The sequence below is a fragment of the Oreochromis aureus genome, linkage group 20 (genome assembly GCF_013358895.1).
Source record: "Oreochromis aureus strain Israel breed Guangdong linkage group 20, ZZ_aureus, whole genome shotgun sequence".
In the NCBI taxonomy this organism is placed as follows: Eukaryota; Metazoa; Chordata; class Actinopteri; order Cichliformes; family Cichlidae; genus Oreochromis; species Oreochromis aureus.
The window spans coordinates 12580256-12595805 of NC_052961.1; the positions used below are offsets into that span (position 1 = coordinate 12580256).

The 15550-nt window shown below is 38.9% G+C and overlaps 1 protein-coding gene across 4 annotated transcripts in view; it reads right to left on the reverse strand.

Moving 5' to 3' along the window:
• Positions 1-2854: 2854 nt before the first annotated feature.
• Positions 2855-15550, reverse strand: part of dlgap4a (discs, large (Drosophila) homolog-associated protein 4a) — a 98015-nt gene continuing 85319 nt past the window's right edge. For 3 of the 4 annotated variants that reach the window (XM_039604705.1, XM_039604706.1, XM_039604703.1), the window contains 6 exons: positions 9312-9754; positions 9111-9208; positions 7733-8166; positions 6382-6473; positions 5882-6025; positions 2855-5412 (listed from right to left, as the gene is read on the reverse strand). In XM_039604705.1, the coding sequence (XP_039460639.1) occupies positions 5188-5412; positions 5882-6025; positions 6382-6473; positions 7733-8166; positions 9111-9208; positions 9312-9754 (1436 nt within the window). In that variant the 3' untranslated portion in view covers positions 2855-5187. The remainder of the gene's footprint in view (positions 5413-5881; positions 6026-6381; positions 6474-7732; positions 8167-9110; positions 9209-9311; positions 9755-15550) is intronic. The other variant, XM_039604704.1, reaches the window with a different exon arrangement.

Genomic DNA, 15550 nt, shown 5'->3' on the forward strand with positions numbered 1-15550 from the left:
TATTATACTAATAAATACTAACCTATTAGTGTCATGTTGGCCCTGTTGCTGGCCTCGTTAACTGCTATTGCCCTGATGCCAGATAAAATGGCATTTTACCTACGCAGTGGCTGACCTTTAGCTGTTGTGATTTTGGCTGCATAGACTATCATTATAGTTGTTATGGAGCTGAAAGGCTTTAAAATAGTTCCGTTATTTTGTATAGGAGGTGTAAATGGCAGCAAAAATAAAATAAACACACATAAATATAATGACAGCAACTATCAGCTCATTAAACATTTTTATCATCCCAGAATTTCACGCTTCACTAATTTTGTGTTTAAATGTAATTTATAGTATTTATTAATACTTATCCGTAACACTTGGACATTTTATCATTTTTAAGATGGGAATTTTTTTTACCTTTTTAAATAGTGTTTGAATGTTTCATCTAATGTGTATAATTTTACAATCATAAGCTTATAGCTGATAGTTTAAAAATATAATTTCCTTATATGTTTTGAGTAACAGCAAAAATTGTGTAAAATGGGAAGGCTATGTCAAAAGTGTCCTTACAGTGCCTAAGAAGATAGCTATTGTACTTGCTGTCCTGGTAGTGATATGTTTTCAGTTTCACTAAGAGTGTTAACAATAAACTAATATAATATGAAGCACATATTATTAATGTACAAAAAGCTGTTGTGGTTATATTTTGGATATAAAATGAGCTGAAAACTTAAATCCAGAAGAGTTGCAAGTGTTCACTGACAGAGAAAGCCTCTAAGAAAACCTCTTCTGCTTTTACTAGAATCTGTGTTTTCAATTATTATCACCCACAACACTCTACTGTAGTTGTAATGTGAGTAATAGGGATCAAATGACAGGAAGTATGAGTGTGATGCAGCACAATGCAACAGGGCCGTAAGAACCTCTTTGCTTTGAGCATGCTTTTGTTTTGGTTGTGTTTTGTAATTATTATTTTTATTTCCATGTGTTAACAGTATATGGCAAAAAAAGTCTGTTGACACTTTCACATTATGCTTATATGTTGTTGCTTTTTGGAATATAAATAAGAGCTTGGATGTACCACTGGAACTACAACTACAGTAATGGGAGGATTTTCGATGAAGTTTTGAAGCCTGGCTGCTGGGATTAGCTCTTACTAATCCATGAGAACATTTGTGAGGCTGGCCAGTCTGGTTGTGTGATACGGGGTTGCTCACAGTCTGTGTTCAAATTAATTAGAGCAGTGTTTGATTGGGGTTTATGTCAGGCCAGTTGCTCAACAAACAAACTGACTTGGTTTAGTGTGTCGTGTTTGGTGTGTGCTGTGCTGAAACAGGAAAAAGCCTTTCCCAACACTTAAAACTAAGTTGGACACTATTTGAAACATATTGGATTGTTTTCCATTCATTTTAACTAAAAGACCAAAAAAAAAAAGCCAAAGCAAAAAAGCAGACAAAAGTGACAAATAAAGTAAGAAAAACCCAACGCTTGAACTGAAAAAAACTGACGACATACAAAGTACTCCACTGGCACTCTTCTGGAAGATATTCCCTTAAATGGTGTTTTGATGATCACTATTCAGTGACTCCTTGTGTCCCATATATGGAGGCATTGTCAGTGTGGAAGAGGCCACTCCCATTTATATAGAAATGTTTCATCATAGATTAAAGGTAATCTTAGCTATTGTAATGTTTTGCAGTGTGTTTGTCTTCAAGTACACAAGTGGAACAGAACCTTCCTGCCATCAAAAAGCCCCCAGCAGGATGGAAGAGCCTCTGAATCTCTTACAAGAAGGGTTAACGGTTTGTTTCTCTACACGTCTCTTGTCATTGTTGGTGTTATCAGGACAACATGCCTAGATGGACTAAAAAGCTGCAAGAACAACAAATGATAGAATTGTGGTATCTTTTTAAAAACATATATCCAAAGAAAAAAAAACATACAGTGAACTTCAAATATGAGTGGCATTCCCATTTAATTCTACAGTTAATTAACACAGAAAAAGTGCCAACTCATTACTCATGGGAATCACAATTCTTTATTCTCTTAAAAGAAACTAGCCTCACAGTGTCTAACTAATACACCATAACATTAAACAACCCTTTGTCTGTAAGATATGTGCTTATTTTGTAAAATAATGGTTGTCAGTACGAGATAATCTGGAACTACATAGTTTTTGCTCATTTTCCTGGCTGGTCTCTGAGAGGACAGATATGTGGCCACAAGGGTGAGGACTGAAGTCAGAATGGGCTTTCTGTCCATTAAGCACAGCCAATGACCCAATTTTACCCAAAAGATTACCCAAAATGTCTGTGTCTTCAAAAACTTCTAGAAATGTCTTAGCCGAAGAATATTGCCTTGTCCACATGGTGGCTGAATAGCAAATCCACATAATCTGCCTCTAGAGTTGCACCTTCTGGTCATCATGTGTCCATTTTGTAGCCCTTTGAAACTCAGGAAGTACTGGTAAACAAACTGTCTGAAGATCCCTGATCAGGTCTTGCTCACTTAAAAGTTCAGTACACAGGCAAATAAAGGGATCCAGCTCTCAAATGATAGAAGATAAAAAGTAAAGGACTTTCCACCATTTGTCACAGTAATAAACACTTACGTACAGTGCATACCCTGAATGCCTTACACAGATTTAATAGCTTCAGATAATTTGTAAGACCCATTATATGGAATACTGAAAATTCACTGGCAAGGATCTTTGTATATTTTATATGTAAGAAGGCCATGCTTTTAGAGATTACACGGTAACAATAAAAGGTCTACTCTAATGCTTGCGATTTATCTGTGTAATATTAACTTAGCAGCTAATATTACTACCGTTTCATGAATGAGTGCAATAAAAAAAAGACAGCAAGAATGATGACAGGACATGTAGCAAAGGGATGTTTAATGATTTCTTTGGACAATGAAATGCACATGTCCATTGTTGATGTAATACAAATAAGAGAATAAGAAATTTGACAACGCAGTGTTGTGTCAGCATTCCCAGCTCAACTTCGTGTCTTTTTGGATGTTAACTAAAAATTCAAAATGGAGCAGAACAAAATGTCTGGAGTGTCATGCAAAGAACTGACCAGTAGGGGGAGAGCCAGTTCTTGCAACACACACAAAAAAAAAAAAAAAAAAGAAAGAAAAAAAGGAAAAAAGAAAAAGTGAGTCAACCTACACTACCTACACTTTTGCATGAGTATGTGCTATGCCCTGTTCCACTTATATACCCTTGGCACTTGAGTTTCCATTTAAGAAACTGGAAACATGGAAACTATTCCAGTCCCATAGCCAAAGTGTCATGAGCTTATACAGAGATGAGGCATAGCATATCTGGAGTGAGCAGATGCAAACACAAACTTTTCTGAGAATGCACACACAGGCAACTGAATTCATGAGCAGATTAAATAATAATAACATTAAATAAAATCCTAATAAGATGAAACTAAAAGGTTGATGATCATTGCCACGTTGGCACAATATGAAATCCCTCGCAGCACCATTTATTATTGTAAATTACATAAATCCACGCATATTTAGATTGATCTCATTTCAGATGAATGTCACAAAAATGTATCAAATGGCATAAAAAAAACCAAAAAACCCCCAAAACAAACATTGTACCACAGTTCTTCGTTTTCAAAAGGGGTGGGAGTTCTAGCTGCTAGAAAGGGGAGTAAGGGAATCGTGATTTCAGAGGAGTCAAACTAACCCCTTTTGTTACATCACCGAACCTTACCAAAAAGTCCTTTTCCTTATAGAAGAACACCATGGAGGCCTGGAGTCCTATGGAATATTTGGCAAAGGCTCCAAGATTTTGGCCCAGAGGCTGTATAATAAATATTCCATCCATAGTGGTTTTTATTGTTGAGCTTAAGTGTTCAACCTGAGATTCTTGTCATTTTAAGGAAAGTTAGTTCATAGAAGAACAAGAAAAAAAAAAAAAACATTCATCCTTCATGCTAATAAAGTCCTACTGGAAATGTTGATTAAATAACTTAAGACTGGGTACCTACTGCATTGCTTGTTCTAATGATTTTATTATTGCTATGCTATTCCATTTTCTTTCCAGAAGCAAGATAACCCCCACCCTCACACACAAGTCTGGTTGAATGGGAATGCCATATCAAGTAGTGAATGTCTTGGTCCCCCTACATCGTGTGAGGATGTAGTGAAAGTCAGAATGATTAGGATAACAAAAGGTGGGCAAACTTGATCTGAGGTGAATGGAAAGTGCAGTGATCAAGTCAACATGAGCTGCAAACGCATACATTTCATACATTCCACTTTTTCCTCACTGGCTGGGTGATCCTTCCTCATCTCCCTTACCAAAAACTAACCAAAGTAAGACTTTAAGAATGGGTATCCACAGACTGTGTAATGTGCACTGGTGAAAAGGAGAGGAAGATAAATGGGGAGTGAATGATTGCATCAAGTGCTAATATATCATGACAGTAAATGTACTCGATCTATAAAAAACTACCTTGGTACTGAACACTGACCTCTTTCTAACAAATAATCTGGTATACAACATTTACAAAATGAACATTGTAATAGTGTGATATTTATAATATATATGCTACTGCCTTCCTCTGGTTCTCTGCATTTTAAACCTCTGAGTACACTAACGCCATCTTATAATTCTTACACAGTAAAGCGTACACACCACACCCAACGAGTGGCAGCCAAATACAAAGAGAGAGAACAGGAAGACTCTGTGGACAGTGAGTACACCTGCATGTGTGTCCTGAGTGTGTGTGGATGGTCGCTCAGCTCGTAAACCTGGCAGCCGCAACTTGCCGGTAGACTCAGCAGTGAAGGGAGTTTTTAAGAGAGTAAACTTCTGGGATACCAAGATTCTTCAGCTCACAAGGTACAGGATGTCCTTATCGAAGATACTTGCACATTTAAGACAGTCTTGAAATACTTTAGGAGATAATAATTATTAGAATATCAATAATAACAATAGTATTTAACATCTGTCAAGGTTACTTCTGTCCCATGGCAGCAGGTTGGTGATCTGCATTTTTCTTGATTATTTGTGATCCCCACATATCTCCTGTGCTGCTATGAGGGATCGGCCTCTGTGCATCCAATATATATATATATATATATATATTTTGTGTGTGTGTCTCAGATTTGTGTTGTGTCAATGAATGTCTGAAGTGCGTTAGGAATTTTTTGATCGGTGCTGGTTTGCTCTCAGAGGCGGGTCTGTGCCTCGGGGACGTAGATTTCAATGCTGTCAGCACTTTCTGTGGCAGAGTTCTGTCGTACTGATGCCGCGCGCTTTGCTGCCATCAACCTTTTTCTGGCTTCTTGCCGCTGCTTGTCTGCAGCAGAGTCCACGCTCTTGTCCTTCTCTGCTGACAGCCGCGGCTTACTCTGCTTCTTTGGCACAGATGATGGAAGCTGCTTGTTTTCATCCTGAGGAAATTATGTCAAGAGGGGAAAAGAGTGAGATATGGTGTGGCACTAGCAAAACACACTTCCAGTAGTGATGATTAAGTGTCATATGTAGTCCATTAAGCATTTAGGAAATAATTTTAAATCCTCCAGGCTTGCATTTACAACTGAAATTTACACTCATTATTGATCAAGCTGTCAATTAAATTAAAATGTCAGAAAATTCTGAAATATCTTCAACTTCCTTTGGCTTAATGAGCCAACTATCCAAAACACAATGGTATCCAAGTTCTAGCCATTTAAAACCGAGAAAAATTCACACTGCTAAGGAGCTGGCACCAGAGAACATTTAGCAGTTTTACTTGAAAAATTACCCCAAAAAATATTATGCTGATTAACTTTTGGTTGAATGACTAATTATGACAACTCTACCCATGGCACTAATCTAAAAATCTCAAGTGAAACAAAAATGTAAGGTACCCAACATCACCTTCTTTTCAGGAAGCTGCCAGTTGTTGGCTTTAAGTTGGTAGAGCTCATCAAACTTCATACTGATGTCTTCTATCGAGAGCTGTAGCAGATCCCAGAACCCTGCAAGGTCCTGCGATGTTGGTCGTGGGTTGGCATTTATATTCTAGGGAAAGGAAAGCGAGACAGATGAATGGATTTGGACCAATCAGAGAAAATTAGTCACATCCTTACCCACACAAATACTTCCCGGGCAGCCTGCCTTTAAGCAAATACATAAAATACATTTGACGCCAATCAACAATTAGAATATTGCAGTAGGACAAGTGAACAATCGTGTAAGATCGGTGTGAAGTTTGCAATTCTGCTTGAAACTTTCCTAATTAACATAAAATAATGAGATCTCACTTTATTTAGGACAAATAATGGAAAACAAATGATCTTTTACAATTGGGCAACAAAAGTAGGACAGCACACACACACACACACACACACAGAACAGGACATAATGAAGCCACTCACCAAGTTCTCATTACAGAGCCCTCTGAACTGCTCAAACTTCTGTGATATGAGGAGCTGAGCACTGCCTACTGCACTGCGGATCGTCCCCAAAACTACAAAGACACAAATATGACAAACCCTTAACAAGCAAAGAAACATTTCCAGTTAGAATAAAAAGACACATTAGAAACAAACTTTGAGTTTTAGAGTTAATACATGAGTCTTTTTGCATGTCTGAGTTCAAGTACATAAAAGGTCAAGACGTGAAGGGGTGTGATGCAATGTGTTTACTAACAATTACCATTTAACCTTGCTTGACAGTAAATTATTTTCTTACGAGTATTTTATAAACTCTTTCATAGCGTTGACAACAAAAGATTCTTTATTCAGTCATTTTCAGTCAAGTATTTGCATGTAAATGGAAATTCATAATTCAGGTCCACAGAGAGTAGGAGGAATGATCATCTGAAGGAGCCTACACTGCTCATCTGCTTCTTGCTCATTCATATTTAAGGCACTGCAGAGATTGATCTACGTAAGAGCCTGAGTGGTATTTTGGGACATGAAAAAGTGAAATGAGTCTGCAGTGGCTCTGTTATAGCTAAACTAATGCTTACCCTGCTCCCGTCCTCTCTAATAAGCTGTAGTACTGTGAGTCAATGGCAGTAATGACTCTGTCATGCTTTGTCTCTGTGTCCTTAATCAACAGGGATGAGACCTGACCTAGTGTCCTGTCTGTGAACTTCACTAACAGGCACAGCAACTCAATTCTTCTTGGCAATTAACTGATAGCATATTTTTTCAATTTTTATACAACTGTGGCTCTTTTTTAAAAATATCTTTCTTTGTAGCACGTTAACATCTAACGTTGAAAGATACTCTTGAAATCAACCTAACATGCTTAGTTTTTTAATAATTTCATTTTAATTTTTCATCACTAGTTGAGGATTCAAGCCAAATGTTCAAAATGTAAAAAATACGTACCAAGTAAATACTGTGCGTGTAAACAGCACTTTCTTACATGTATAAACTGACATTCATCTCACATTCTGTGGGATTTATCTGGTCCTGTTTTGCACTTGAATGACAACAGAGATAGTGCTGATCTGCATGGGTGAGTGAGAGGGAGTAAGAGCGACAGAAGCGATAACACCAGTCTGGAAAAGGTCCAACCCCGATTTGCATGTTGCATGGGAAAATTAAGACAGATTGCAAAGAGATTTGTGATCTGGCCAACAGACAGGCATACAGCATATGTGGCAAAGGGCAAATGAGATTATTATATCTTATCTGAAAACAGGACACATGACAAAAGTAAAATGGGGCCTATGTAAATGTGCTGATAGCCACCTTATCCATTTCTGTCACTTACCCTCCTCTGAGAGCTTGTTGTCTTTGGTCTCCTGCTCCATCTGCTGACACCATCCCTCCATGCGGCCTGTTTCAGCCTGCAGTAGCTTCAGAAACCAGTTGCCGTCTCTGAGACATGCTGGCGTGCTAGGCTGAACAGCATCTCCCTGGCTGCTGCAGTTTCCAGACTCGAGGCTGGGATCTGGAGGCGGCAACGAGGAGGGGTCTAAAGCTGGGTCGAGAGTCTCTGGGGGTGAGATGGATATCCTGGATGGTGCTGAGTTGTGTTTAAGTGGCTGCTGCTCCATGGCTTTGTCCTGTCCGTTCGGCGCAGTATTCACCGTCTGACTGTTGGCGCAGTTGGTTGTGTTGTTTTCTATGGGTGCGGCATCCTTAGGCTCCTGAGGTTCAGTCTCTGTATTTTGTCTGGAGGCCATGCTGCTGTCCCGGCTGAGACTGCAGACACATGCATAAATATCAGCTTCTGACAAACTTCGACAAAAAAGACAATTAAGTGATGGGGGCAAACATGTTTCACAGTAACAGATCTAGGTCAGTGCATTTGACTGACAGGACTGTGGCAGCTGATTGTGCATTATCATTTACTGCAAAGACTCGGAAAGACAGCATTGAGGATGTGACAGTACAGATATTAGCAACAAATCAGGTATACAACATGAAAGCTTATCAGACAACTGGCTTCACAGATAATGAGCAGGAGAAAAAGAGTGGACTGTCAAACAAATGTGATTACGGGAAATTACAGTGCTCTGCAAAAGTTTAAATGGCCTCTTTCTCACTATGTTCAGCTCACTACAGTCAAAACAAGAGTAAAAATCCATCAATCAGAGCGCTATGCTGCTGCCAGGCTGACTGCTGAATGACCTTAGCCACTCACTGCTGTACAGGCTGCAGATGCATGAGCAACAGAGATGAAATAATGAGACAGTAAGTGCATGCAGTTAGGAAGGGAAAAGTATAAGAGCTACAGCACATTAAAACCAGGCCTGACAGTAGAGTTAAAACCACCACCAGAATACTATTGTTTTAAAGCCATTAATATAACTATAGCACATATGCTAAACACTAAAACACAAACAGCCTATTTAACATTATCCAACCCTCCCCATCTTGTACTGCTAAAACAGATCTGATGTATAATTAGATGTAAAATTAGAAGATGTAGAAATTATCATCTTCTGTCACAAAATCTATTTTCTTTCTTTACTGTGTTTTACAATTATAATTATACTTCTACATCAGATCTACCTCGTAACTTCAGGTTCCAGTGTAGGAATGAAAGCAATTTCCAGTTACCTCATAAATTAGGACATAAATTTACAGCAGAACTCTAAATCAGGCTTAAGCCTGGAAACACTGCAACATGAGTGTATACTTACGGCCTGCCGTTTTCAACTTGAACTCCAATTGACTGAAACTTAAGAGGTGTAGCCAGTGGCAGGGGTTCTTCTCTTGGAACTGGCAGAAGACAATCCACCTGAAAAATGAACAACACAATATATCAGTGAAATGCAACTCTCTGTTTGTCTGTCTGTCTCTGCTTGATTATATCTCCAGCAACAACAAAAAAAGAAACTTACTTGAATTCCAATAGAGGAAAGTTTCCTCTTGGATGCAGTCGGGGGCTGCTCTAGGGTGGTACCACTGCTTAGGGTGTCATTTTGGGACTGAGTAGATGTGGAAGTGGTACTTGTAGCAACAGTAGTGGTGGTGGTGGTGGTAGGTGGGAGGTCACGGGGGGCTGGAACAGGAGGTATGGAGCCTGCAGATGGTGCTGGGGTTGCAGCAGGGACAGGCGCCGGTGGAAGCTGTGTCCCCTTAGCCAGGCTACCCGTGCGTATGCTACAGAGGCTGTCAGAGGAGTTGCTCCGTCCTGACTGGCTGTTGACCTCACTGCCACGGTCCTGCTGGTCAAGGTATGTGTCTTGGGCTGACTCGGTGCTGCTCTGCAATGTCACTGAGATGAGGGGCTTGGAGGTGGTACGGGGAGGGACTGGAGGAGGAGCTTTCCTATTGCTGACTGCTGACAAAAAAAGAACAGAAAAAAAAGAAAACAAAAAGAACGAAAACAGAGGGCTTAGAAAGGGAATCCTGCACTTTGTCACATAAGACTACTGAAACAAAGCAAGACTAAGCCAGCCCTAAGCCAGCTGGTGTGTACCAAATGCCAAAACATAAAACTATTAACATGGCTATCTGAAAAACAAACGTGTACCTTGCCCTTATTGCTGCCTCTACTGCAATAAGGCCTCTATTGGGCCGTACTAAAAGCTACCTCTATGCTTACAGTAATGTATTTCTGTTGGTGGTTGTGTTCCATTGACGTCAGCCTGTCTCTGGAGATCTTCCTTTACATGCCACACCTTCACAGGCCTTTTGCTCTGGGGACTGTCAGGCAGACAACTCTGCCTTCTCTAGTGATATTCAGCTCAACAGTTCTAGGTCTTATGGATCCAGGAACTGAGGGTAGCAACCCATTTTTGAGCTTTTGTTTGTGTTTTCATCCCATTTGAAGTACAGATTAGTCAAATAAATAAAGTTATCTTGTTGTATTTTGCATTTTTTTCCCCAGTCATGCTTGACATGTTTCAGTAAATGTATGAATAGAAAGGAAGCAGGAAAACGGAATTCAAAACTTGACTGGCTATCTGTGTGTGTGATGTTTTTCTTTTGTCTCCAAAGCATAGCAAAAAGGAATCAAACAATTGTATTTTATTCCCCTCCTCCACTTGCTCTGTTCTTTCAACTACCCTCTTTCATTTGTTCTCAATACATTCAGCTTTGTTAGACCAATCAGCGACACTGGCCTTGTAAACACTATATCGGCAGCAACATACATAGATACATAGAATTTGGTCCATTTCTTATCATCATTTCCTCCTATGGATTTTTGGCTACTAGTTCTTAATTTTTCAAATCAAACAGGATAGAATGGATCAACTAGAAGAGAGAAACTCCACCGACAACTAGCGTTTTCAATGATGTCTTTTTCATTTTACAAACTCAAATCCAATACTCATCAACAATTACTATCTTATAATTAAGTATTTAGTAAGTAAAAACACTGTTTGTCTTTAGCAGAGCACTTCTTTACATAAAGCTTCATATTCTGGCACTCAGAAACCCATGAACCATGCGCTTACAAATTCTTTCAAGGGAAACTGAAATGAGGCCTGAAAGTGGATTACCACTGAACTAAGACAATCTGACTCAGGGTGAAGGAATGGGAATGGTGCCTCTTTTTCTGTCATCAGTCTGAATGCAGGGTTGTGGTGCATGATACAGAATGAACTACAATACAAAAAAAAAGGGGAAAAAAAAGCAAGGAACCAGGAAAAACCACAGGCTTTCTACAAGAAATAAGGGGAAGCATGCTATTTAAACAGTGCGATAATCAGCAACATATGCCTCAAAGAGTTGCAAAATACACAGTAGCAAATGCTTCTGCCCACATACAGCATTTACTGACACACATGATGGATGAAATATTTCTTTAAAATTAGCTGACCGAGTAATTTAAAGCTCACCACTTTGAATCAATAATAAAAATGCAGTATTTATTCTACCCGGTAGTGGTTTCAATTTAAATAGCAACCTAACACCCTGTAATTCTGTAGGCACTGCACTCCCATCATCAGCCTGTGACTCACAGAACCAGTAAAGCCTTTATTAAATGCCACAAACATACACAAACATGTCTGTGGATTGGAATCCACCCTATGTGTCGCTCATGCAGCCCTGGCGAGCAGTGTCAAACTCAGAAACCATGCCTTCGTAGGAGCAAAACAGAACATTTATTATTTCCAAAGAAAGGCACTTCTTGTAGTACTCATAGCTTGGATGCATGAAATTCCCAAAGTTAATTGTGTCGTACTACATACAGAGTCACAGCACATGCCTCAGTTGCATTTGCTGGGTGACTGCACTGGGTCTTAACTGCACACTGCAATAAAATTGATCATAAGCCAAATATCTGTCAACACTTAACCACACATGTGCACTTTTCATTCAATTCAACAATAGCCCAATTTATAAGTAACAACAACAAATAGGTTAATGGGCCTTTACAAACATTCAGTCACAGTGAAGGGGGCTGACTGCAGATTGTTTACACCTCTTGCAAGTGGCATAACCTATTTTGCTATCCTTTGGCAATATGTGATATGACAGTTGCCCTCATGCGCCATACTACAGGGGTAGTGCAGCGAAGCGATGGACGAGGTCTGCGATGCCTGAAACATTGGGTGAGGATCAGCTGATAGCCTGATGATGGTTTATCTTTGCTTCCAGAATTTCAGCCAGTGTATGACAAACCAAGAGCCCCTCCAAGTCTAAAAAGCCCTACTGTTCCTATTAGCTGTTTTACACATGTAAAAAACAAACAAACAAAAAAAGCTAAAGTAGAAGTTTAAAGAATGCTATAGACTGTTACTTTTTGTTCAAACTAGAAGTTGGACGTAAACTCATAAATGGCCTCCTAAATATCTCAAACTTTGGAACGTGTGCACCTATGAAAAAAAACAAAAAGTAAGCACGAAGCTCTGTGTGGCCAAACTTAGTGCTATGAGAGCGGCGACAGGGAACCAAAACAATAAAACCGCTGGATGGTTAGCTAAACAATGAGTTGAAACTCATAAGTGTCATAAAAACTAGGGGAGTTGCACATTTTACTTACATTTCTCTGTAGATTCATGACGCCAGAAATATATTTCAAGCTGTTTTCAATATTGCATCGAATACATTGTTATAGTAAAACTAATTTTTCATTTAATAGTAGTTTCGATGTACCCACTTTGAAGAGCTTAAAAGCTCAAACATTTCATCTAATGTCTTACTTTTATTATTTCCTATTCTTAGTCTAGCTATTTGAGACATTAAAAGCCACAAAGCTAACAGAATTCAGAAAGCCCATTGCCAGTTTGAAAGGTTATATGGACAGCAGGAGTCTTCAAATCACTTATTTGAGGTGCTCTCTCTTACTCAGAAAACAATTTAGATCAATTCCAATGCTGTCAACACCACTATGATCATCAAACAATTCTTAAATTGCTTCCCTTATGAGAGCTATGCAGTCTCTGACCCATAATATGCTCTGGCTCCATCAGCAGGTCTGTCTGAGTGCTATCAGATGACCACTAATGGGTCCTGAACACCAGCCTAAAACATCCATGTATATGACTGACTATTTTCATAGCTTTGTACGGATACCATTAGAACTGTTTTTTTTTTTAAAATTTACTTTCTTATTTCAATTGAAGATATCTGGTGTGCCAGTTTGGGATTTAAGTTGTGATTACAGCTGATCTCATTTTGAGTTCTGACTTACAGTCTGATGTGTCAATTAGGCTGCTGCAGAGTGAACTTCAAGGGGAGACACTGTGCTTTAACATTAGTTTCTACTGAAGCACCAAGTTCGGTGTACATAAAAGCAACGCACACACCAACCCTCACAAACAATATTGTAGCCTATTGTGAATAAACCTTTCGGGACATGAGCCAAGTATCATGAAAAGAGGTGGAGGCTCTGTCCAAGATTAGCCAGTGTTACTGCACAACAGACAGACAGACTGTGGGAGTCACAGACTGAAAGATTAGAACAGGACACATGCTGAGCATGACTTCTGACAAATAAAAAACAAAACACTGTGCACACATACAGGAAGGCATTTAGAGATTCAAATAAAATGAATTAATTCAAATAAAATAACCATTAAATGCTAAATGGAGCATCTGATCAAAACCAATTACATGTAAGCTGGAAATTAGTTTGAGTTTTATAATACATTTGAATTAGGCATGGGGTATCTGTTGAAATTATGGATATATTTACACGAGGGATTCTGCATCAAAAGGATCTTAGACGTCACAAAAGAGGAGGATATTTGAGTTTGAGTGTGTCTAGGATTAAACCTGTTATTGTTTGAGGTACTCTTTGGAGGCGTGTCAGAGTTTTTAGTTAAACATTACCATAGCAGGATAACAAAGGAATTTCAAATGTTATTTAGAAAGAGAAAGCCTTGGACTCCTTAGACTTTTAAGGTCACAGCAGGTTACTATAATGTTCATGAAAACCAACACTTGGAGTGAAGCCAGTCACCAACAGTTGATCTTTTCCTGCACAGTAGAGCTGAATACAGCCTACTGTAAGGTTTTCATGCAAATTTTAGTTTTTGTATATATTTAAATGACAGGTTGGTTTGCGCTGTAATTTTGCTGGTTTCTACAGCTCCATTATGTGACATGTATTAATTTTGTTACCACAGTTTTAAGAATCGGGTATGGATTACATAGTGCTTTTCCACAACTCTTTAAGAAACAAGGGCAACAGGCTTAAAGGTGTCAGTGAAGACACAGTAAATCACTGGGTAGGGCAGGCAGACTTCATGGGAGAAAACTATCTATTGAGAAGGAAAGGAGGACAGGCAGCCAGCCATTAAACAGACAAAGCTTACATACTGATAGGAAAAGGAAAAGTGCTTACACAAAACACAGATCAACAGACTGCAACATCAAACCAAAAGTACATTATGAAAACAAACAGCTATGGGTTCATTAATACTACAGTTACATGTTCTTCATTATTCTGTCTAGTATTATAACATTAAATGTTTCATATAATTGTCTACAGACAAAAACATGTCCAACTGTCCTACTACTGGAGATCATTTTCTACTGAATTGTCTGACATCTTTAAGGCCATCTGTGGTTCTACATCTGACCTGTTGGAGTAGGTCAACAGTCTGGGTTGGAAGCTAATCAGTTAAATCAAGGACACATGCCACAAGTCTCTGAGGCTACGTCCACACGTACCCGGGTATTTTTGAAAACGCAGATTTTTCTATGCGTTTTTCGTCCACACGTAAACGGCGTTTTCAGTCACTGAAAACGGAGATTTCTAAAAACGCCTGCCAGGGTGGATATTTTCGAAAACTCCGTTTTTGCATTTACGTGTGGACGAGAAAAACGGAGAAAACGCAGCGTCAAAGGTGTGCGCCTTTTTTGACGTCACACTGTGCGCCACGTTATTGTTTCGGTGAAATGAATTTCTACAATACTGTTAATTGTACTCTCTGCAGTGTTTAAATCCTTACATATACACACACAGTTACTGTCCCTCCACACATACGACTCGGTTCTGCTTCTATGCCCCATCTTTGTTTACTATTTCCTACCGAGGCTTCTAGACTTCTGATTGGCCAACATTTCTACACGGTTAGGAATATATCGCCACCTGTTGTTTTGGCATGTTCCTAGCAGCGTTTTCCTTCATTTCTGCGTTTACGTGTGGACGGGATTATTTTTTTAAACGAAAACGGAAAATCTCCGTTTTCAAAAATACCCGTGTACGTGTGGACGTAGCCAGAGATGAGCTCTTTCACAACTCCATAATTTTCACTGCAAAATACAGCACTCTCTTTCAAACTAATAATGACCAATTAAAAACACATTGCACACATTGACACACTGGTGATGGCAAGAATTGGGCCACCCTGGGAAATATAACTGAAATATATTAAACAACCTGAGGTTGATTTGTTTTTCTACACAGAAACACATACATGATTGTCAGCGTCAGTAAATATAGACTAAATTTAGGTCATCAAATTCCGATTGAAAAATCAGACCAACATTACAGCCAAGTATACAGTAGAGATATTTTTATTGTCAATTTACAGTCAGTCAATAAGCTATAAGAAAAGTGTATCAAATGCCAACAATACCATGAGTTTGCCTGTATTTTCACACTCAAATACTGAATACTGAGTTTATTATAAACAGAACAGAAAAGCCAGCAAATATTAATATCTGCTACATGAAA